The following is a 26,497-nucleotide window of genomic DNA, read 5'->3' as shown; positions in this document are numbered from 1 at the left end:
GCTGGCAAAACAAACAAAGTCTTAGTACACCTTTAAAAATATGGTTTCATTAAACTTCCTCTTTTCCTCCCCATTACATGTTAAACTGCTGTCTGAATATGGGAGTGATGCTCCATCTTGATATGTTGGCCTGTAGACGGATAAACGGAGACTACAGAGGGAATGAATGGAAGATTACAGGGACATCAGGCTGATGGAGTCTGAAGTTAATTGAGAAGTGAGTGATGGAGGGGGATGAAACAGTACCCAGGATTAACTGGTGTGATCCCCAGTGCCAATAGCTGGGAAAATCCTATAGCTCCTTTGACATTCCCATTATCTAATAAATGTTTCCCACGATTTCTGAGCGACAGTGTTGTTAATGGATTGTCTAAAACTCTAAAACTTACAATTCTGTCTAGAATAGAAAAGAATGTGTTCAAAAATGTGTTTTTCCATAATAACCATGGCTTAGTTATGGCCAGTAACCAAACAAAACGAAACGAAAAAAAAAAAAAACAGAAAAAACAAACTGAGGGTGAATATTTTCATTTTGGGATTGAACTATCCCTTACTGAACTAATGAACCAAACACAAACATTTGGATCCGATTCAGTCATGATCTCATATGCAATTCAGACTATCTAATCATCTAGGGTTGTTTCATAGCGCATGCATTAGTCTGTCTTCTTTCACAACATTACAGATTTTGTGACGTTTATTCATTCAAAGCTCCAGCCATTATCAGGTCGATGCAGCTTGTGTATACTTTCTGTTCCTCTCTCTCCTCTCAAAGTACTCCTACACACTTGCTGCATCATCTCCTTTCCTGATTTACTGTCTCCTCCTGATCCTGAGTGTTAAATGTGTTTTCTATAATCATAACGACATTCTCCGACTCACTTTGATGAGCTGATTCAGAGTTAACCCCTCTCTCCAGCACTTGTTTCTTAGAATCTTCTTCAAATCAATGCATTCTTATGTTTCTCCATCACAGTATAATATAAAGTATGTCTTTAAATGGGTTATTAAAGCCCATGGGTTGCATTTTGGAGAAGCACAGCAACTGGCCCTTTTGGTGTGTCCTCTAGTTCTAAACAATCAAATGTATCCATCCTGCAGCCTGTTTCTCACAATGCTTTTGCTCATTGCAGTCAAACCATCGGAATTCAGAGAACATATGAGAGACGAGAACAAACAAGCGGAAAATATCAGAGGGAAAACGTGGCAGTGTGGTTCTCTTCTGCGTAAAGAGGGAGAAAACGACTTAAAAGCTTCATAAAAGAGGCACAATTATCCTGACCCCAGAGAACGTCGGACTGATTTTCTCTGGGCTTCTTTTGAGCACGAACAAAGACAGGCAACGTCAACGAGGAGGACCTTCAAAGACACAGAATACGTTAACTGCATGTAGTCGTTTGGACTAGATTTAGTGGCATGAGGGGCAATAATAAGCTTGTCGAGCAATATTTGGTCCTTAGTAATTATTAAGTCAATTAAATATGGATTCTGTTCTTGTAAAAATAAGTAATTGCTTTTAAATATGTCCGTTACAAATTAAGAACTGCAATACAAATAAGTAATTCAAAGTTACCTTATTGTCTCAGAAAAAAAAGAATAATGGGGATTTATGGTATGACAGAGCTAATTGCCTACAAAAGTTTCTCGTTCGTCACTTTCTTGCCATTCCAAGGCCGTAAAAAAGAATGGAGGCTGGAATGAAAATCTTGTTTCAAAGCATTAATCCATATCTTTTTTCTCACTTCAAGCCAATCTCCTTCCATAGTGTCTACCACTAAAAGGAGGCTAAAGAGCTTAGAAGAAGTAAAAACTGCTGTGGAAGAGTAATCCACTTTGCACTCTGTGTAATATTGCTGAAAGCTGACAGTGATTAATGTTTAAGTATTTTCTACCCTTAGTACAATCAACTTCCTATAGTGAAACGGCCTTCAGAAAGAACTAATAGTGTAAAAAAAAAGGCAATTTAAGTATGACACTATGACACCAAACATCATAAATTATGAAACAGCATCATATACTGTATCCTATGTCTTGTGATACTGAATGCTTACAGTGAGTGGAATACAAACAACCGTGTACAGCCCACTAGTATATCACCATTTCATTCAAGAAGACAACAAAAAGAGCTGGTATCAACAGTCAACATGACACATGTTCTTCAGGAACTTCTGAATGACAAATTGATAACACTATCAATACTAGCGCAGAGCAGGAATATAATGACACTTTAGCAAAGGATCCAGAATAAGAGACAGATACATGCATTATTCAATCCTTAAAAAAAATAAATAAATAAAAAATCAGTATCCCGTGAGACGAAACTCTGACCCCAACCCTCCACTGATTAATTCGGTGAATGAAGAAAGTGGCTGTAGGAAGAATCTTAGCCTATTAGCTCTGTAGAAGGATAGTAAACAATCACAAATTTGGCTGAACTGGGTAATTATCTGTGATATGTCAAGCAAAGATTTAAAGGCCAAGTAAATCAAAGAAAGAAAGAATGTATTATAAACATAGTGTGTGAATAAAGGTCTGATATAAAAATACCTTAACTTGAAATAATTGATTTGCTTGTTTGTCCAGAATGAATGGGAAAACATTCATTCTTCAACAGGGAGTGTTGAAGTGAGCAAGATAACAGCATGAAGAATCACAGTCTTACTCCCCAAGCAAAAAATAAGAGAGAACAGTATTTACACATTTTCTTAAACAATTAATAAACAACAAATCTTACAGATGCCATGCCAATTGTATTATTACTCCCTCTTTTGTTATTCAACCTTGAATTCATAGCAAAAATGGCTGAAAGCATTTGTACAGGAGTGCAAGTCTTTTTTTCTGTCAATGAGGGGAGGCACAATAAAAACCATGTCTAAAACATAAAGCTGGGCATCAGATTTTACTGTTATAAAAAATGAACAGTCATTTTTGATTGATTGTTGATGGTTAGTTCCTTAAGACCAGTCCAAGAGGTTTTAAAATCATGTTCATAAAGTAAGGAAAATGTCACAGTAAGCCTCCGGTACCAGTCCTTTGAGAGTCCATTTCAGTTTCCCAAGAATGATTTGTCCAGTTAGGGTCCATTCTCTCTAAATGAGCTGTGTGCAATGTCTTCCTTAAGTACACACAGAGCCCTAATAATCCACATATGTTATAGCTGCTGCTGTTCCTCTTTCTGTAAACCATAAAGCATCCTATAAACAACTTTTGTCATATACCTTGGACTGGATTTTTTTTTAAAGCCCTCGAAAAAGAGAGAACCAAAGAGACATTGTGCCTGAGTGTATGTCCAATGTTGGCAGGTATCTATCACATATTTACAATGAAAAACCTTAATCAAGAGATATGGAAAGAAAGATGGCATATTATGAACATGTATTTACAATGAAATCCCTTTAAATAATGGATATGAAATGATGTAAAGAATCTGAACAAAATAAACAAAAATTACTCTTTTGTGATACTAACAAATAATGGACCCTTTTACTGAAGGCACAAAAACACCTGATGCAGAATAAAGAGGGTTGAATGAAGAGGTTTGCTAATGCTAACACTCACCCTCATTTGAACTGTTTGCATTCCTTTTAAATCTAATTTATCTCATTATTTCTAAAATATATATCTCCATAAATGCGTTTCATCAATAGTAATGTCAAATTAAGTGCAGTTACAAAGTGCTGAGATCTCAGGTCAGAGAGAGGAATAGTTTACCTTTTGAAAACTTTTCTCACGCTCATGTTGTTACAAACCCATGTGCCATTATAACGAATGAGAATTGCAGCATTTGTCACATCCTGTGCTCTGCAGAAGACAGAAAATCATATAGTTTTGGAATGACACAAGGGTGAGTAAATGATGACAGAATTTGGGTGAACTAACCCTTTAAGCCATGCATTGGGACGGTTATAGTCATACTTCATTGATTAAACACCATTAATTTTATTTCAGTTGCCTGTTAGATGTCTCACCTGCCATTTCATAGTAAACACATGTATATTTTCCCACAGTGCAACTAATCAAATTTTTTGGTGTATTGGTCCTTAAAACTGTAGGCTGACTGTGGTTGCTGTGAGAGAGAGAGAGTAAGAGAGAGAGAGAGAGATCTCTTTTAATCAAATTGGAGGTCTTGGCTGCTTCCCTCGCAGACTTAAGGATATAGCCCTGGTTAATTGCTAATTAGTTAGTGTAATCCAAATGGGAATTAATAAAACAATTGCTGACAGAGGTGTTGAAGTTAATATTATTTGTCATTTTTTTCAATAAATACCATTAATAATGTATTATCCAATGAGATCTATATTTGAGATTAATTGCTTTTGGGAGAGGAGTTTTATTATCAACGTTGAAACCCAAAGTCAATAAATGATAACAAGAACATAAAACATCTAATAATGTAAAAAAAAAAAAAAAAATTTTTAATTTAATTAAATCTTGCTCCTTTTTTCGGTCTTCCTTTCAAAGTCAGCATAATGGATAATAATTTCCCCTAATAAACAAATGAATAAATAAACAAAAAAGAGCCTGGAGAAACATGCCATATAAAGTGTCAGTTTAAAAGTGCCATACCAGGGTATAGGTCACTTTGCCTGTTGAATGACTCAGCTGTCAGCAACAGGCTTCCAAAAGCCAATTAATGGACTAAACAAATTGACCTCAGGGCAGAAGAACAGAATACATAAACCTTTGCTGCCAACAGACACTTTATGCTCTTGCTTTGATACAAGTGACAAGGTAACCTCTGATAAGGAAATGCTATTAATAATTCATCAGAGATGAGAGATGTACAGAACTATGTCTCTTTAATCTCCAACACAGATCTATGCATTTTCCACAAACCCTGGTAAATCTATTTTCTCTTGCACCCCTTGCACTATTTATGCCATCCTGCTCAGCACAGCAGTACAGCTCAGCAGCTGTCAAACACGGCTGACTATTCCAAGGTTCCCCCGGGAGATTCTTCTGTTTCATTTTTATCTGTTTCTTTCCTCTATTCCTTTATTTTTCACATGAGGAGTGCTATTGAAATGTAAATGTGGTTGCAGTCTCTGTAATATGGAAGAGGGAAACTGCTTTTGACAGGTTTGTAGAAAATCAGCACATTTTATCCTCCTAAAACACACATTCCCACCTAACAAATGAATGCGATGACCAATGATTTGATAATTTGGGAGTACAAACAGAGATTCTCTCTCAGGCTTAATAAGGACTCTAGTTAAGGTTACACTATTGATATGAACGATGAATACACAGAGTGTTTCAATTACTGACAAATGATAAGCCCACTGGACCTTTTTCACTTAGAACAACAATGCTCCAAATGATATCTCTGAATGTTATCTTATGTATGTATTGTATTCTCAGGCTCTTTTTACTCTTTCTGGCTCACTGTACAAAAACATTTAAACAGCTTGTCCTCAAACCCTGACAAACTTGGCTCTGTTTTACAAATTGCAGCCATAACCCAACTTGCTCACTAGAGTTGCTCTTCTGGTTTATCAGGCAGTAAAAGAGACCTGTACTGTGTATCCACACAGTCCGATAGATTACAGCTTTTGCTGTGCTGACACACCCTTCCAGTAGTCAAGGATGTCATGCAAGTCCTCCCCCTTGGCAAACTGGACCTTTTTACGCAAGGCGTTTCCAGCTGTTACGTAACACGACTCCTCACGTGGACCCTTTCTGTGGGGACGGAAGCGCTCCCAGATGCGCAAGGTGTTCTCGGTGGAGTACTCTGGACTCGAGGAGTAGCCAGAGTAATTGTGGTGACGTGGAGAGAGCTGAGAGTATGAAGCAGCGTCTCTCTTGGTGCGTGACAGAGGCTTGAGAAAAGAGACCCTTTGGGCTGGGGAGTCATGAGAGCCCTCGTAGTATAGGGCAGGGACTGAGTGACGATGCTCTGCACAGTGGTAGTCTGGGTGCACCTCCAGGTGTTGCTGAAGGCCCATCCCATCTACAGTACCACCGTCAATGCTACAGCCACCTCCTCCACCACTACCTACTAAAGGGAGCCTCTCCTGGGGCTCACCACACCCCAACGGGCTGCCCTTGTCTGAATAATGGCAGGGATCTGGGCTGCGGGGTTCCGGAACATCTAGGCTGTAAACACGACCCCCTTTTCCACTGGAAGGGCGGCAGTGCCTCTTGGAAGAGGAGACGATGACAGCAGCATCTGCACTCATCTGTCTTTGAATAGGCCTCACTGCAGTAGCTGGGGGTGGTGGACGATATGGTGGGGACACAAAGCCACCACCTGTGATCCCAGGCCTCTCAGACAGAGGAGCAGAGAAGGGAAGAGGAGGTGGGGGAGGGATTTTTGGGGAAGGCAGGACTTGGCATGTATCACTGATACTAGAAGAGATGGGAATCAGTCCTCTGGTCAGGGAGGAGGTAGAGGTAGGTGGGGGTGAGGTGGGACCACTTGCTGTGGTGGAAACAGAAGAAGCTGCAATAGAGTCCAGCTTGAGGGCATCAATACAGTTGTTAATTATCTGGTTGACCTTGTCAACTTCCATCGCAATAGTTGAAATCTCGGACGCTGATCCCCGGCCATCATCATCTGAATCATCCCCCAAGTCACTTCCATCATCCCCCCTGAGGTCTTCCTCCCGAACACCATGCATCACAGCTCCATCTCTCCCCCTTTCATCTCCTCCAATAGAGGTCCTAATATCCATATAGTTGCCCTTACTGGCCATGGCCTCAGAGAAAGCAGTTGCCATCTTCTCTACTTGAGGGATGGAGGAAAGACGTGAGGAACTAGTGTTGGCAGAACCATGGCCAAGCATGGCAGAGCTGGACGAAGAGGACATGGGTAGTTTGCCATGGTGATGCTGATGGTGGCTCTGCTCGTGGAGTTTCTGGACAGCTGTGGGGTCATTTGCAACTGCTGCTGCCACCTCTGGTCCATATCGCATTTCCAGAATGGTTTTCTTCACACAGATGGATTTTTCTTTCTCTTCATTTCTGCGACGTCTTCGTAAGCAGTAATAGACAAACCCAAGGACAATGAGCATTCCAAAGAGACAGCCAACAATGGTCATAATGTAGTGGGTGGTCGTGGAGGGTGGAGGCATCAAGTCATCTGGATTTGGCGCTCGAGTAGAAAAGTATAAACAAGTGTGGTTGTAGCGCTGAGAGTTGCGTATAGATGCCACACAGAAGGTATAGTTGGTGTTTGCTTTGAGCTTGTTAAGGGTGATCATTTCCTTTTTTTTCTTCAAGTTCATCACATCTGACACAAAGCTCTGATTGTACTGCACCAGGATGTACATTTTGCTGTATGGCTTTGGAATCTGGATCAGAAGGGATGCAGAGGAAAGAGACACATGTTGTAGTTTGATGCTGGGACTAAATGCATTGTCAGATGAGGAGGAAGTTGTGGGCTGATGGTATGGTCCAATGTGCTCAAACATTTCAGGTCCCGCGCCTGAAGAATCAGGATCAGGTGGCAGAGATGTCATCCCATTAATCAGCACCCCATCCCGGCACACAGAGGAAAGGATGTTGCGAGCACTCCGTCCATGCCCGGCAACAGGACTCAGCAACGGATAGCCAAACAACTCCCGTGGGGTCTCGCACTGAAGTCGATCATAGGTGTGTGTGACATTGTTGAAGGCCTCTAACCAGCTGAGGAAACTGTAGAGCTCACATCCGCAGTGGAAAGGGTTTCCTGCAAGCTCACATCCCATGAGCCTGCCCAACCCAGTGAAAGTGGATGGGTCCAGCCGGGCAAGCTTGTTTGATGACAGATCCAGGTTGCTGAGGCTGGGGCACTCCCAAAAAGCACTAGTGGCAATGACTTCTATGAGATTATGCTGCAAGAAAAGACATTGCATCCGCCCCAAACCTCGCAACATGCCTTCTGTCAGGTTGGTTAACTTGTTATATCCAAGTTGCAGGACCTGTAAATTTGCTTGGCTTGCAAAAGCACCATCTTCGATGTACGAGATCTCATTCTTGGTGAGGTTGAGGTCGGTCAGGTTGGTAAAGCGACTCAAGGAAGTGAAAAAAATAGCTTTGATCTTGTTCTCATTAAGCCGCAAGTCATGTACTGTATTGTTGATGTGCTGTGGGATTGTTTCGTATGGTGGCTGGTTCTGGCTGCAGATGGCCAACCACACATAACCTTTATCCCCTTCGATCAGCCAGCAATCACCTCTGACCAGTGCTGGTGGGCATAAGAGAAGGAAAAAGGGAAGGAAGAGGAGAGTGGTACAGGAAGGAGAGAGGGCAGTCAACAAACTCTTCATGATTGGAGTGGAGAGGAAGGGGTGTTTTAAAAAATAAAGGGAAACAAGGCTGAATTTTTCTATAAGTTTGTTATTGAGAGAACAGAAAATATCTTTCACATTTGCAAAAAAAGGATCTCCTTTTGGGCTGTCAAAGCTGTTGGCTTGTCATGGTTTCTAACAGAGTCCCCATATTTGCTCATATCCGGTATAGCTGAGTTAGTGCCTGATACATTTTCAAAATTGATCTTTAGTTGAAGGACAGCTGCTGGAGTCTTCACTGATGAATCTGTCAAATGAAACAAAGACAATACATATGAGCTTAATTTAACAGGAAAATATCAAGGTTTCCCAACATGTAAAAATAAAAACAATTGATTACAAACAAATATTTTATTTAATTGTATGTAAAATATAAAACAAAAATATAAAATTATACAATATTATATAATATATATTATCACAGATTATACAAACACAAATTTTTTGGAAAACAAAATTTTAATTATCACAGTATTGTAACAAGCAATTTATAAAATATAACTACAATTTTTATAGAACACATTTGGTTATTAGTCACTAAAAAACTGAATATGTAGCCACTACAAACATATGAGTCATAAAACATGACACAATAACATTCCCTAATGGATTCTGCATAATAATTGAAGCCAAATCTACGCATGCCTTAAATCAAACATTTAATTGGTCCATATTTTCATGGCTGCCAATGATGAGATGGCACACGAGCTGGTACAAGCTGGCATAAATGCATGAATTTGTGGATGTGCATAGTGGTTGCTGTAAACTCCTGTATAAAATCAAGAGGGAAAAAAATAAATTAAACCAGGAAAACCCACTGCAATTTGGACTATTTCCAAACAAATCATTCATTAGCTGCAAGAACAAATAGTGCCCTACCCTTGGATTTCATTGTCTTAATCATTAAAATGGTAGCAAATGAGCCATATACTGGCTTTCCAGAATAGGGATCATTTATCTCACCCTGCCACCTGTCTTTCAGGCCTCCATATAGACAGCGAGGGGAGACTGTGATATGACAAACATCATTAATCAACAAGCCATACAAGGTTTCCTGTTTCTGAACAGCATTCCACAGCCACTGTATGCCAGAGAGGAAAATATCTATAGAAATGGGGGATTAAAAGGCTTTTGCATTGTGCCAGGCGCCATCCTCCTCTGAACACAATGGGAAATGGAACACATTTTAAAGCTGCACAGACTCAGATCTGCTGCTCAATACAGATGAGTCTTAGCTTTTATTCTTATGTTCTAGCCTTGAGCACCATCAGTAAACACTCAAGAGACAGTTACAAGAATATGTGATTTAATTCTGGGAATTATAACAAAACAACAATCTGACAAAACAACAATCTACAGTGAAATCTCGGTTGTAAAAAAGTTTGCAGCAAGTCCTGTAACCATGCTATCACCACTATGAAGACCAAGGTTGTTAAACCAGTCTTTGACACAGATAAAATTCCCTCTTTTTTCTCCGACTTCTTGCTCTCTCTGTATTTCCTCTTTGTCTTTGCACCCACTGTTTCCCATCATTATGTTGTTATTTATGTTCAGTCTCTCAATTAATCATACAAAACCTTATTTTGAATTAAAATATTTGCCAATCTAGAATGAAACGTGCCCTGAGAGTTATTAGAGACGCTTCCGTTTTTAGATCACTACCATTTCCCACACTGCAAAATATTTATGAAACAACAACAATGACAATTTTAATGAAACCTGCAATCGAAAAACAGTCCTATCAAAGGCTCCCAGGCAGCATTTGCAGTCTGATCATACCTCTACAGTATATCTCGATGCCCCTCCACCTTTTCTCACTTGTTCCTCTCTTTCTCACCCTCTATTCCTTCCTCAGCCCACCAGAGATGTGATCTGGTTTGGTGCTCCACATAGTGAGGCCCAAAGGAAGCTTTAATTAGGGCTGGGGCTAAGGAAAGGAGGTGCATCCCAATGAGAGCGCATGCTGTATGCGTGAAAGAGAGGCTAAAATAAATTAAGAATTATAACACAACCCCAGTTGGATTATTTTGCGACTCAATACCTTTACACCATGAGATATTGATTGATTGCACACAAAGTGTTTGCTCTCCTGCTTTCATTAATTTTGTACAGTCGTCAGAGCAACAGACAGATTGACACCTCATCTAAACTTGGAAAGTGCTCTCGTTAGAAGTGCCAATTACTGATTACCTAATTACAATTACCAAAACAATTACCTAATTAGTTATGATGATGATATCTAAATGACATCTATGTACACAGAGACGGTCTAAATTTAAACAAAGGTAAGTCAATTTTATATTGACAGTGTTTAAGTTAAGTAAGTAAATTTTTTCATCTTAGTCTTTCCATCTGCCAGCCTATTGTTTAAGTAAATCCAAACAGGGCCTGAGTGGGAGGTTTGCTTCATGGAAGTGTAAAAAAGTCTCATTTCAGATTGGTTTGTGGTATGTGCCATGGTTTCATGTAATACTGCGAGATATACAAACACACAAGAGCCTTTGATAATATATGTACTGTGTAGGCGCAAAACAACACACACCTTGCCATTGTTTCGCTTTGTGTGGTGGTGAGGGCTAAATCTGAAATCCCCAGAGCATACATAAAGCAAGCATACATTACAGACTCGTATGGAGACAAACTAGCAGTCACGCTATACAGTATGTTTCAGCTGTGTTTAACTTTTCCCAAGGATCAGGTGCAAATATCTTCTTTTTGGTATATGAGAAATGTAGGATAAGAAATATGAGGAGGAGGAGGAGGAGGAGAGAAGTAAAGAAAACAAGAGCATATTTAAAGATTTGGCAATGGTTTTAGTGTTGGTGGAAGAATATTTCTAGATGACTTCTAAAGGTTAGAGAAGGGGTTTGACACTTGTAACTCTGCTTGAGCCCTGACTAGAACAGCACTGAGACCAGCTGTTATATGGCCCAGGACATCACCATGGTCTCATTGTCTACTGACAGGTAACTGGGACAGTGTTGACACTAATGCAAAGGAGCAGGCTGGCAATGCTTTCCCTTCCCTCTAGGAGGAAATGTCAGGCAGTGTGAGGTGATGTGAGCCAGTATGAGGCAATGTGAGAAGTTTTGAGAAGTAATATGAGTCGATTTGGAGCAGCGTATGACATGGTGTGAGGCGGTCTGAAGCAATGTGAGGTGATATGGGTAGTTAATGTGAGGTTGAAGCAACTGAATAAGGATATTTACATGCACTTTCAAGAGTTAGTTTTCGGTCAGACTAAAACAATAATTCATCCTGTAATAGCAGATCTAGGTAATACTCTACCTTTTAAAGTTTTGAGTTAAGTTGTTTTTAAAGAAATTAATACTTTTAATACAGCAAGAACAGTGATTTCTATTTCAAATAAATGCCGTTCTTTTGAATCATTTAAGAACCCTGAAAACATGTCACGGTTTATAAAAATAATAAGCAGCACAACTGTTTTCAACATTGGCAATAATCAGAAATGTTTCTTAAACGATGACCGATTGGCACTAAGGGGCCTAAAGTGTGCCAAGAAAACATCCCCCACACCATTACACCACCACCACCAGCCTGCACAGTGGTAACAAGGCATGATGGATCCATGTTCTCGTTCTGTTTACGCCAAATTCTGACTCTACCATCTGAATGTTTTAACAGAAATCGAGACTCATCAGACCAGGCAACATTTTTCCAGTCTTCAACTGTCCAATTTTGGTGAGCTCGTGCAAATTGTAGCCTCTTTTTCCTATTTGTAGTGGAGATGAGTGGTACCCGGTGGGGTCTTCTGCTGTTGTAGCCCATCCGCCTCAAGGTTGTGCGTGTTGTGGCTTCACAAATGCTTTGCTGCATACCTCGGTTGTAACGAGTGGTTATTTCAGTCAAAGTTGCTCTTCTATCAGCTTGAATCAGTCGGCCCATTCTCCTCTGACCTCTAGCATCAACAAGGCATTTTCGCCCACAGGACTGCCGCATACTGGATGTTTTTCCCTTTTCACACCATTCTTTGTAAACCCTAGAAATGGTTGTGAGTGAAAATCCCAGTAGCTGAGCAGATTGTGAAATACTCAGACCGGCCCGTCTGACACCAACAACCACGCCACGCTTAAAATTGCTTAAATCACCTTTCTTTCCCATTCTGACATTCAGTTTGGAGTTCAGGAGATTGTCTTGACCAGGACCACACCCCTAAATGCATTGAAGCAACTGCCATGTGATTGGTTGATTAGATAATTGCATTAATGAGAAATTGAACAGGTGTTCCTAATAATCCTTTAGGTGAGCGTATATAGTTACTTAGTATTACTCAGTACTTAAATGTATAATTACAGTGTAATAAAAACCCTTTAAAATAAAGTGTAACCAATTTTTTTACACGTTTGAACGGAATTGTATGTTCATGAAAATTTATTTTTAAAAATATAATCTAAAAAAATCTATATTAGGAATGTATTTTTGCACAAAAACATATGTTGTGAAACTAATAAAATGATGTTTGAAGCAATGTGAAGCAATGTGGCTCGATACAAGCCTGTTTGATGCAATGTGAGGTGATGTGAAGCAGTTTGAGCAGTAGTATGAGGCAGTATGAAGCAATGTGAGGCAGTATAAGGTGATGTGAAGAGGTCTGAAGCAACGTGAGGCAGAGTAACATGATGTGAGAGTCTGAATCAATCAATGTGAAGCATGTAAGGTGATCTGAGACTATGTATGTGGCTTGATTCATCAGGTTTGCTTGACTGTGATGAGGCAGAGCTCAGCCAATATAGTTTAACATCTGCAGCAGGAGCAATGCCAAGCCTCTAACAAACCCACAGGGATCATATGTTTGTGTACCACACACCTGCTGCTGCAGCCTCTCACAACATAACTGTACTTATTGCAGGGCTTTAGAGATGTCTATACACATGCACAGACTGTTTAGTAAGTGGGGATGATTAGAAGCCATTATGTTATTGGCACCTGTATGAGAGAGTAACAATATGTATGAAAAAGTGACTAGTCATGAGGATTAAGTTAATGAAAAAGCTATGCGTGTTTGCACATGTAGAAACGATTATTGTGAGCTGATTATGATTAGTCTGTGCAAGTGTACATGTGTGAGTGGGGTAAGATGTGTCAGTGGGTAGAGACCTGCACTCCTGCAGGATTACCGCGGGACCCAACGTAACAGACTGTGGCGCGGGACAAGATTTGATGGGCGATGTCAGTGCGGGTGGTAAGATACTCATGTGTGTGCAGGTTGCAGGAGAATAAAATGATTCGCAGGACTCACTTAAAATAGAAATATCTAAAAATAAAATATCTAAAAACAAATAAATTGTTATTCTTCTTTTTACAAAAGCAACAAGAACAACTAAAAACATTAATGTTGTGGGTGGGAGCAGGGAGAAGGTAACATTTATTTTTGCGGGAGCTGGACAGAATTCCGGTGGAGTGGAAAATCCATAGTGGGTACATTTGAAAATGTATTTGCCAGATGTAAAAATATACAATATGAAATACATTTTAAAATATTTTCTAAAAAATATTTTAAAATAGGGGGAATGAACTTCAAAGCCCATTATTCATGAAGCATTGTGAATGACAAGATTTTAAATGATTTGTCAAAAGACTCACTGTGCAGTATTAAATAAAATATTCAAATAAATAAAAACATTTTCCCCAATATATTAGCTGTGGAGTAGTGTGCTAGATGCTTTGGGGAAGGTTGTGCCAGTGGCTCAAATAATGGTAATAATGAGCTTTGCCTTTTAATACAGAAAAAAAAAAAAGATTACTGGTCAGCTTAAGAACTGGCTAATTGATAATCAGATATGTGCACATTAGACTTGTTAGTAGATTGTCTTGTGTCAGACTTTGAAATTTCTCATTATGTTTTAGCCTACATTGTGTGCTGACGTTGTTACTTATTGTGGTGTGTTGTATCTGTTTTATTATTACTTTTCTATGTTGTTATTACTTTTTTATATGCTGATTTTAGGTTGCCTTTATAATAACTGGCCAGGGACAACAGATGAAAATTAGCCTTTTGAGCTAACTCTGGCTCATTTACAGTTATTTTACTGTTAATCAATGAGCACTGTCCCTGTAAAATAAACAAATAAATGAAAATGAAATGAAATGAAAATGAATGATTATATATGACAAATACTATAAAAAATGAAAAACAAAAAATCAGCAGCACTGTAATGGGATTATGTGTGTTTTTTGTATTTTTTTTTTGTGTCACCCCTTGATATGGGGCAAGTGGTGTCAGTGGACGACTTACACATTTTCCTATGACTCTTTGTTATAGACCGCTTTCAACTGAAAAGAAAGGCAGCATCTTGAAACATTATTAGGTGTATTAGTTTTACATCTAATTTCTTCTTGCCTAGAGCACAACTTGAGTAAATGTTTACCCGCACTCCCCTAATCTGAGAAAGACAAGATTAGAAGACCCTGAGGCTGACTGCCACCCAGCGACTACAAGTCTTTCAATTAATGCTCGTACTTTTCCCAAAGACAAAATGAAGGACAGATTGAGAAACAGCTGAAGAAAGTGAGACCGAGTGAGAAAAGCTGGCCAGCCTCTGATCTGTAAGTGTGGTTCAGACTGTGTGAATGAACTTCATCCTTCCCATGGGGAGTGTTTTTTTCCGGTCAAGACTTAAAAGTGCTAACAGGCAACACTCTGGTAAACAAGACACAATCCCTTTCTTCGGCTTTGTCAATGGCACATCTACAACTGCAAATGCTCTCTCTCTTTCTCACACACACACACACACACACACACACACACACACACACACACACACACACACACACACACACACGCACACACACACACGCACACACACACACACACACAGTATATGGTATACACAAGGCCACCCTGCAGTAAGAATTGAGGCGCAGTGCTGTTCTCCCCAGCAGGGAGGTCTGTACTCCCTTCTCTAATTAGAGCAAATTGATCACTATGCATTGTGATTTCGTCCGGTCCACTGCACAATGTTTAATGTTTGGCCCCTAGGTTTTGGTGCGTGTGTGCGTGTACATGTGTGTTCATGAAAGCAAAAGTAGTTTCTTTTTGAAATCCTGGCCCACACACAGTAATTTGTCTGCTCTGAGCAAGTGTTCAATCGTGAAAGGTTTTATCATTTAAATTGAAGTTGAGGGTGCTCTGTCTGATTCTTTAATTTGAACTTTACTCAAAAGGAAACTAGCTCAAATAGCATAGCATGGTGTTAGCCACATTGAGGCCATGGGTTTGATTAACTGATAAAATGTATACTTTAAATACAACATGAGTTTCTTTGGATAAATTTGTCTGCCACAAACATGTAAATTTGATGCCAAACTATGGTGTCATAAAAAAATAATATATATATAGGCTATATATATATTTATATCACTTCTATAATTAAAGTGCAACAGTAACTGCCCACATTTTTCAGCAGTCTTGGTTCTAAGAGTATTTTCCCCTTTCATTTTTCTTCTCCATAGGGATTTAAAAAAAATCTTCAATATAAAGTTTCAAGCTATAATCCAACAGGTCTTATAAATCACTTACAATACTTCTTTTATGAGGGAATGAATAACAAGCCCATGAAGGTTTGTGAATGACATGATAAAATACAAATACGATGGTACAAAATAAAACTACTGATAGTTTTAAAAGTGGCCAGTAAACTGGATTTATTTTGATGAAATACTATATAATTTTCAAAAAATTACTCTACAATACAACACATTCTCATACCCAAGACGTCACTTTTTGTCACTTTCAACCATGCTTCAATATCTGACGCTCAAAGCACCCTTTAGCGTCCATACACTGTAAAAAATTTGGAGTAGGAATTACTTGAAAAAAGCTTGCTAATTTTTTTCACTCAGAAAATGCTAGTAAATTTACAACGTTTGCCAAGTAAAACCTAAACATATTTATCAGTAGCTTTAATTAGAAATCTTTAAGTTAAATTTACTTGCAATATGTAATTAAGTAAACTAAACTTTACTTAACCTAGTTAAGTGAAAGTAACAAAGATAATAAGTAATTTAACTTGGCTAGTAAAAGGTCGATTAACATCAATTTAGTTGAAATTTCCTTTGCATTACATTTCACTCAAACAATAATATTGAATTATACCAATCATTTATAGTATATGCTTTACTTAGATTATTTAAGTAATTTATACTACATCATGTCAGATGTTAAGTCTCATGTAAGTGCAAATACAGTACCTCAATACTTGGTAGACAATTCACAATGACGGTAACATTTGATGGATAATTTTTGTGTTTGAATGTGTCATTTTGAGCAGAAAATTTACTCGAAATGTCACAAAATGGCAAATTACTAATCCTGACAACAAAAGCAATGATAAAACAGTGTAAATACAGCTGGAAAACAGTGAAAAATGAACCTCATTAATTATTCAAGGTCCAGTGCATGATGGGAACCCCAGTATCAGAAAAGTTGAGTAATTTTTACTTAATTTTATTGAGTAGATATGTACGCTTTCATTTCTACTCGCTTGAATTAAGTACTGATATGGAATTTACTTAGTTTTTTTAATTATTGCCTGGACTAACTTTTTCATGTAAATTACATTGTTTTTTTTCAGTAGTATTTACTTAACCAAAAAATCATTTTTTACAGTGTATGTGACGCTTCGGTTATGGGTAGGTTTAGGCGTCATGTAACTGACGCTTTGGAAAGCGTCAATATCCGACGCACAAAGCACCCTTAGCGTCAATATGAGACGCTTCAGTTGGGTAGGTTTAGGTCTGTGGTAGGGTTATGCGTCTCATATGGACGCTAAAGGGTGCTTTGAGCGTCAGATATTGAAGCATGGTTGAAAGTGACGTCTTGGGTATAAGAACGGGCTGTATAATACTATAAAATTATGCTATATAATTACTATAAAAGGTATAGAAATACTAGTATATTAGTAAATAAATACTATATAATTTTCAAAGACTAATAATCAAAAATGGTACCACTATAAATAAGCAATAAACAACACCATTTCTTTGGCCATGTCTCATCTTGCCTAGGGCGCCACGAGAGGCCTCTCTGCCACTGGTGCTTCCTCAAAAAAAAAGAAAAAAAAAAAAGAAAAGAAAACATCACACCCCTAGCTGAAATGAGGTAACACATTCTGCATTTGATCATCTGTGACTGCAGTCGACAACCATGGCTAACCAAGCAGACTGATGCCTAACACACACACAAAAACAGTGCGCACAGGCAGCACTGACGCAGCTGAGCAACAAACTATGCCTATCTTCTGCAGAGAGGGGCTGTTCATGGGACGGCTGCCCATTCTGTTGAGACAGACCCTTCTGTAGAGAGGTTTGGCCGAGCGGGGGAATCCAGACGTCAGGGATCAGACCGGGCCATCACTCACTGCCCCACGGGAGAGAAGGAACTGAGCAGATAACGGAAAGAAATTAGGTCTGCACGTCCCATCATGCCTCGCTAAAGGATGGAGCTGTGTGACCCAGTTCCCAGCGTCTCAGGTGTCCACAGAGAGAGACGAGGAGTGTCCCAAATCCGCATTTAACCACACCACAGAGTATTTAACATACATTCCTGCCCTTCACATACACTTGATGACACATATGCTGTTCACTTCTGCCCTGTAACTTCACTGTCTAACACACAGCAAACTGCACTTCACACACTAACTCATGACTGTCAGCTCTTAAACTTTGCATTTTCTGTCTGCAGGGCAGTATTTAACTCTTTTCATGAACTGATATAATTCAGAAACACTGTACTCATATTGAAGTAGTTTGTCTTACATAATTCATCCCACAGGGTGAGACTGACGGCAATTCTTTTTACATTTCAAAATTCACAAACCCTGTTCCACTGTGTGCTGCTACTGAATAACAGCGCACATTTAATGGAGATTTCACTAAAAATCCCTGTCTTGAAAGTCATGGCCTAGGAGTCCGGTGCTAATATGGGTGCTGCGGGTTCAACACACATCATTTGCATACAGTTGACCCCATCATTTCTCTGTTGTATTTATCCATAAAAGTGGAAGAAGACCAAAAATAACATTCAAAAAGCAAGTGTTGTTTAGAGTCTGTGTCTGTGGTCTGCCTCAGCAGTCTAACATCGCTCGTCAACGCCAAAGTAATGGAGACGGCCAATCAAATCAAAGAAGGCAGAGAAGCAGTGGATGAACTCCAGTGCAATGCTTCAGTTTTAACAGTGAAAGAGTGCAAGGTAAGAAGTAGGTAAACTTTTAATTTTTGACAACTGTTTAATGACAAAAATGTTAAATGAACAACAATAGATTTCAGTCCTGGTTCGGAGTGAAAGGATGCATATTTTAAATAAAAATATAATTTGCAAATAGTTTAAATGCATTACTTATTTTACGAATACCAGTCCTTTTTTTGCTCCACCCTCAAAAAAGAAAAAGAAAAAAAAAGATAGCCAAAAAAGGATAGCCAGCTTAGGATAGCCGATACTGATCATCAAAAAAAAAAAAAATCCAATCCTTGAGATTGGCTCTACAGACATATAAAAAATATAATATCGGTTACTTCAATACTTTTACTCGAGTACTTCTACTTTATTATTCTTGTGAGTTATTTGATCTTTTAGTTATTTACTGTAAGTGGATTTTCATGCTTTTACTGAAGTGATAGGTATACAATGTGAGGAAGGCATTGCTATGACTTGCAATAAATCTAGCTATTATATCGCAACTGCATTACTTTACAGGCTGATTATCAGTAATGAGACTTATGTTCATTACATAACGAATTAACAACAGTTCATAAACTCTTCATAAACATACTATTGCTGATGTCAGGCATGGAAATCACAGTCTTCAGTAATCTGACTCCAGGCTTTCATTGTCAATACTTATCGCTCTACTGCGTCAAACTGTGCTCATTCCAGCGAATTCTTCCTGTTAATAACAAAAATAACAGATTATTTTGGCCGCATAACACAGCCTTTTCTGTATAAAGAAAAACAAGAAGCACATGGAGGGGCTGCTCATGCTGGCAAACTCATCTTCTCACTCTCTCTAATTTTATGTTCCAGCATTTCTATTGTCAGTGTTATGGCAACACTGCTGTGATATCACAAATCTCTGACTGAATGTTCATAAACGAGAAGCTGAACAAATGAAAGGGAGAAAGGCAGAAATGATTCCCTTGACAGTGACGATGATAAGGTATTCTTAATAAGCAGCCCTCTACTTCATAAATTGTTCAAATAGTAATTAGGAGAAACAGATAGTAAAACCTTTAAGCAATGAAACATAGATTATCAGAAAAAAAAATCATATAGAATATGGACTTTTATTACAACTACCAATACGTTTAGATACATTACAGAGTGCTGTTTAATCTGTTAAAGGGATAGTTCATGCAAAACATATATATATATGTATATATATATATTTTTTTTACTTACCCTCATGTGGTCCCAAAAATGACTTTCTTTCTTCCATGGAACACAACAGAAGAAATTTTGTAAGATGTTCAAGCTGCTCTTTTCCATACAAAGAAAATGGAGAAAGATCAAGAAGGACAAGAGTGGTTCCAATTCACTTTCATTTGATGGACAAGAGCAGCTTGGCCAGTCTTTCCACAGAAGAAATTAAATCATATGGGTTTGGAACAAGTAAATTATGGCATTTAGGTAAACTATCCCTTTAACTTCTGTAGTTAGCAGAAAACCCATGTGTAAAGTCGACACAGTGAGAAGAACAAGAATACTTCCAGGTATAACCGCTGAGAGCAGCTGCCTGTGCGCATATGTACATTCCACAAGAGTGTACGTGACGTTTTCTCATAGATATGCTTGTGTTTTTCTGAGGTTGCCTACTATCACGATTTTCTATGTGTGTGTGCTTATATCTATAACTGTGTGTACCTGCGTGGTCGTATTGGCTTGTCTTGTTAGCCACGGAGAGGTATGATGGTATGACAGCAGTCTGAGGCTCTGCAACAGGAAAGGAGACTATATGTCACTGTCAGAGAACAGGACAGCCTGGTTGCTCTTTGTGTGGCCCTGCCAGCCAAACAACCTATCGATACCATTACAAACCTCACGTTAGAGGCTCTTTATCAGACTAAAAGATCGTAGCATGCATGTTAATGTATCGCACCGTAATGCACCAGTGCACAATGCTGATGCTTTTAAATAGTTTCACATACATGGCACTACATGGATAATTACATATCACATTGCCTTTAAAGGGAGGCTTGTCTTGTAAGTGAATATCCTGTAATTAGAAGAACCTATGTAAAATGTTTCACATAAAGCACTTGCATTGATATTAGAACCATGAATTATAAAGCAAAACACAGAGGCCTTGTTCTTTCTCCAAGGCTTATTTTTATAATTTTCTCAGAACTCTCAGATGTAGCACCATCTATTTATCCTATTCTATTAAATGTATTGTATATCAAATTCAGTACTGTAACAATGTCAAAACTCAGTGTTTAAAACTCATAATTAATTTGCATAGTGTTATTTTAATATTATTTATGTACTATTATAGTATTTATTCATATTAATATTTTGAATTTGCTTTTATTTTTGAATTTTCAGTTTTCATTTTGGTTTAAGTTTTAGTCATTTTGTTGTCATTAAAATTTTTGTGATTTGTTTCTATTTCTATTTAGTTTTAATTTTTTTTTTCAGTTTCATTTCAATTTAAACTTATTTCAGTTAGTTATTTAAAAACACTATTCGCATATAAATCAATTTAAAAGTGTCATCAGAGCTCATTTGGTGATACTATTTGAACAGAGGAGATCGTTTACAGATTGAGAAGTCCTGAAAAGGCACTGATGATAAGGATTTCTGTGTGGCTTCATCCATTTGGGTCATATTGATTCCTAAAAGAGCCCAAAGGCTCATAGCTGATTAAATTCACAGAAAAGTGCTGTGAAAATCTATTATTTTAATAACAGCTCTCTCTCCTGGTGCACTGTTACACATGCTCAAAGTGGACTTAGTCCCTGCAGAAAGGGCCATTTAGACAGACAGGTTAAAAAAGCAATATCTTTTAAAAGTAGTAATGTTCGAGAGAATTAATGGAAAGAAGCCGAGAAGTTGAGAGAGAGAGAGAGAGAGAGAGAGAGAGAGAGAGAGAGAGAGAGAGATATTCCATTATCATTCTTTACGATTATTATTGTTCATTCTTGCTTTTTTCATTATTTACTGTTCTTCAATCTATTGTCTGCAGCTAACCTGTTTCAGCTTCAAAATACAAATTGAATTGTGGGAGAGAGAGAGAGAGAGATAGAGAGAGAGAGAGAGAGAGAGAGAGAGAGAGAGAGAGAGAGAGAGAGAGAGAGAGAGAGAGAGAGAGAGAGAGAGAGAGAGAGAGAGAGAGAGAGAGAGAGAGAGAGAGAGAGAGAGAGAGAGAGAGAGAGAGAGAGAAGTCTTTGAATGATATGAAAGAAGATAGAATCTCCTCCCATCACCCTTTGCTTCACTAAGTGATTACTGACCAAGAATGCTAATGAGGAATGAAGTGGTGAGTCACCGCACTCCTCTACTGAAGCACACAAATATGAGACAGCACGCACACTCACTAATACACTCACACACTGGGATTGCTGACAGGTTCCCATACACTGCTGAAACATTGGGAAAGCAATGAGGAAGTATGTCATTTGTCATGATTCGAGTCTGTTTGGTCGCTTGTACTGCAGTGCGGCCAAACACAAATATATACAGTATGTGATTTGCGATTGCAGTAATGTTATTCAAAAGTTTGGGGGGGTATTTTAAATTGTAATAATATTTCACAATATTACTATTTTCAGTTTTTATATATTTAAAAAAAATTATTTATGTGATGGCAAAGCTGAATTTTCAGTATCATTACTCTAGTCTTCAGTGTCACATGATCCTTCAAAAATCACTCTAATATGATGATTCGCTGCTCAAGTAACATTTATTATTATCAAGGTTGAAAACAGTTGTCCTGCTTAATATTTTTCTCAGCATTCTTTGATGAATATAAAGTTTAAAAGAACTGCATTTATTTGATAAATGTTTTGTAACAATGTAAACGTCCTCATTGTCACTTTAGATTAATGTATGTAAAATGTCCTTGCTGAATAAAAGTAATGATTTTTTTCAGGGCTGCTCGATTATGGCAAAAATCATAATCTTGATTATTTTGGTCAATATTGTACACAATTATTTAACCAATATTATAAACGCAAACACTTTTTTTTGCCAGCATTTTTCATGAGCTGAACTCAAAGATCTAAAACTTTTTCTATTTACACAAAAGGCCTATTTCTTTCAAATATTGTTCACAAATCTGCCTAAATCTGTGTTAGTGAGCACTTCTCCTTTGCCGAAATAATCCATCCACCTCACAGGTGTGGCATATCAAGATGCTGATTAGACAGCATGATTATTACACAGGTGTGGCTTAGGCTGGCCACAATAAAAGGCCACTCTAAAATGTCCCAATACAGTAAAAAAAAAAAAAAAAAAAAGCTTGTTGATTGTGACCTGTGGAATGTTGGTCCACTCCTCTTCAATGGCTGTGCTAGTTGCGAATATTGCCAGAACCTGGAACACGCTGTCGTATACGCCGATCCAGAGCATCCCAAACATGCTCAATGGGTGACATGTCCGGTGCTGGCCATGCAAGAACTGGGATGTTTTCAGCTTCCAGGAATTGTGTACAGATCCTTGCAATATGGGGCCGTGCATTATCATGCTGTAACATGAGGTGATGGTCGTGGATGAATGGCACAACAATGGGCCTCAGGATCTCGTCACGGTATCTCTGTGCATTCAAAATGCCATTAATAAAATGCACCTGTGTTCATTGTCCATAACAAACGCCTGCCCATACCATAACCCCACCGCCACCATGGGCCACTCCATCCACAACGGTGACATCAGCAAACCGCTCACCCACACGGCGCCATGCTGTCTTCCCTGTACAGTGAAAAACGGGATTCATCCGTGAAGAGAACACATCTCCAAAGGGCCAGGCGCCATCAAATGTGAGCATTTGCCCACTCAAGTCGGTTACGATGACGAAATGCAGTCAGGTCGAGACCCTGATGAGGACGACGAGCATGCAGATGAGCTTCCCTGAGACGGTTTCTGACAGTTTGTGCAGAAATTCTTTGGTTATGCAAACCGATTGTTGCAAGAGTTGTCTGGGGGTCTGGTCTCAGATGATCTTGGAGGTGAAGATTCTGGATGTGGAGGTCCTGGGCTGGTGTGAGCGCAACGTGGTCTGCAGTTGTGACGCCGGTTGGATGTACTGCCGAATTCTCAACATTCAATTCACAGGGAACAGCTCTGGTGGACATTCCTGCAGTCAGCATGAATGAATGTGTTTGGGATGCTCTGGATCGGTATATATGACAGCGTGTTCCAGGTCCTGCCAATGTCCAGCAACTTCACACAGCCATTGAAAAGGAGTGGACCAACATTCCACAGGCCACAATCAACAACCTCCCCCCCCCAACATCTTGATATGCCACACCTGTGAGGTGGATGGATTATCTCGGCAAAGGAGAAGTGCTCACTAACACAGATTTAGGCAGATTTGTAAACAATATTTGAGAGAAATAAGCCTTTTGTGTAAATAGAAAAAGTCTTAGATCTTTGAGTTCAGCTCATGAAAAACGGGGGCAAAAACAAAAGTGTTGCGTTAATACTTTTGTTCAGTGTAATTAGGAGAGGGCGATATAAATATTTTTGGTTTTAAAATTCCAAAATAGCGCTATGGGCCTATATATAAAGTACATTTTGCTGGAAATAAGGTTGCTATAATATCACAATTTTAAATACCAGTGAAATTCGCAATTCTTGATTCCAATTTCAACACCACAGCTAATACTAGACTACCTATGTATGTAAAAAAAAAAAGTCCTCAAACAGTTATTGAAGAAAACAAAAGAATAAAAAAATTCAATAAATACAAAGAAAATAGGACAAATATAGAAAAAAAGATACAAATGAAATATACAATGCGTTAAGTTTTTAATGAAAGTCAATAACAGTAAAGTATTCAGGCACACACCTCAAGTCCAACGTTTACCTCGCTTGTTCGTATTTGTGTCCCAAAACCATTATGCACTAATTCTATGCTATATGGTCAACCTATGTATGAACTTTTTTTTGAGGTTATGAAGGTTATTTTGAACATGAATTTATTGCTTATCATTAATGGCTGCTCTGCTGTAGAAATGAAGCATAATCAAATTATTTGTCTCCGGAAAATAATCTAGGTGTAAAATACAGTTTTTAACACCTCCTACATTTCTTTCTCTCTGCGTCTGCATCTTAATAACCCCCTTTCTATTCTTCCCATGTCTTCATCCATTTCCCCTCTTCCATTCTTTCTCTCCTCTCTACCCCTTGAGGCACATGGCATTCTCTTATAATGATGCCTCTTCTTAATTCTCTGTTCCGTGGTGCATCAGAAAGGCACTGTTCCAGAGGGAGAGCTGAGAGATGTGCTCTGACTTTGATAGATCGTCGGCTATTAGTGGGTGGGTCCCAGCATGCTATCCGCCTCCATGACACGCAACACACACACACACACACACACACACACACACACACACACACACACACACACACACACACACACACACACACACACACACACACACACACACACACACACACACACACACACACACACACACACACTGCTACCTGTCACGGAGGACCAAGCCAAAAGCACACAAGCACAGTGGGGGAATACCTCACTAATCTGTCTGCCACGCATCCCTATCCAACTGAGTGTGCACTGAGTGAATATACACTGAGACTGATAGCAAAGCACAATGACTAACGGCCTATTGAAAATGTATGATGACATTCACTGATGGAAAAAGAGCATGCCATAACTGAAACCAAACACTCACTTTGCTATGCCAAGTGAGCAATGATGTTTTGACTGATTTATTTGGTTATTTTGGTCCTTCAAATTCAATATTTAAGGGAGTATACACAGACAACATTACTGCAAAAAAAAAAAAAAAAAAAAAAAAAACATTATCAGGACCCTGACGTGAAGCTTATTAACTTCCAAATGGACATGAGTTGAAATTATTATTTTATGATGCATTACATTTTATCATGAGAAGAAACACAGAGTGACATGAGAGACAAGAAACACAGAAAGTCAATTACTTGGGATGACGGTCAGCTATACAGTTATAGCACTACTAAAGAATAGCATTATATATATATATATATATATATATATATATATATATATATATATATATATATATATATATATATATATATATATATATATATATATATATATATATATAAAAAAAAAATCCATCACAGGAATAAATACAATTATTTTAAAATATTATATTGTAAAATATTTTATTATATTAAAATTTATATTGAATTGAATTTCTGATCAAATAATTTCATCTTTGGTCAGCATAAGAGACCTCTTTGAAAAACAGTAAAAAAAAAAGAACAAAAAAAAAAAACATTCTTACTGACACCAAACTTTTGAACAGAAATGTATTTGAAAAAGTTAAAGTGACTTGTGAAGGGGTAAAACAACCTCCGGGTTACCAGTCTGACTCTCTAACCATTAGGCCACAACTGCCCCAAAAACTGACAACAAAATGATGTGATTGACCAAAGTAAAATTAAAGTAAAAGACAGAACGAAGATAAGAGTTAAAGGAGAAATAAATCTTTTTGGGGCAGATTGGCCTCTGAAGAAGATGAGAGAGAATAAGGGAGGTTGATTAAAACAGACAAAGTGAGTGAGAACGATGAAAAGAATGATTAAAAGAGAGAGAGGTTGAGATTTGTGAACGTGTGTGGGTGGGAGATGAGAAGTCTGTAAACTATATTTTCAGTCTGACTGGAGATGACAAAAAGGGAAATGCTCCTCACTACCCTGAGGCCACACTCACCAACCAGAGCGACACAGCCGAGGTCAAACTTATTGACAGCTATATCGGATCAGTGGGAAACCTGAACATATAGGAAAGAGAACAACTTCAGCAGAAGACAGCAAGAAATATATAGGGTTTGTGACTGACTCAGACTTTGTCAGGCCAGGTACCCCCATGGACCACAGCAGGGACCCTCTGATCAGAATAGTGTGTGTATAAAAAAAAAAAAAAAAAAAAAAAAAAAAAAAAATTGCATTTAATAAAAAAATTAAAATAAAATCGATCTGCGTATAATAATTTGCCAGATTATTTTGAGTTTAAAAGAGCACGAGCACAGTCGAC

The 26,497-nt window shown here is 38.4% G+C and overlaps 1 protein-coding gene across 1 annotated transcript; it reads right to left on the bottom strand.

The window, feature by feature from the left end:
• Positions 1-5,543: 5,543 nt before the first annotated feature.
• On the bottom strand, positions 5,544-8,249 carry elfn2b (extracellular leucine-rich repeat and fibronectin type III domain containing 2b; the record flags this gene model as incomplete). Its single annotated transcript, XM_081374404.1, has 1 exon — positions 5,544-8,249. One exon carries the CDS (start codon positions 8,247-8,249, stop codon positions 5,544-5,546), a length of 2,706 nt encoding a protein of 901 aa, XP_081230530.1.
• Positions 8,250-26,497: the final 18,248 nt, after the last annotated feature.

The sequence above is a fragment of the Scardinius erythrophthalmus genome (assembly GCF_964197995.2).
Source record: "Scardinius erythrophthalmus genome assembly, chromosome: 1".
Taxonomy (NCBI): Eukaryota; Metazoa; Chordata; class Actinopteri; order Cypriniformes; family Leuciscidae; genus Scardinius; species Scardinius erythrophthalmus.
The sequence above is the reverse complement of the archived record's forward strand: the minus strand, read 5'-3'. Positions and strand labels throughout refer to the sequence as shown.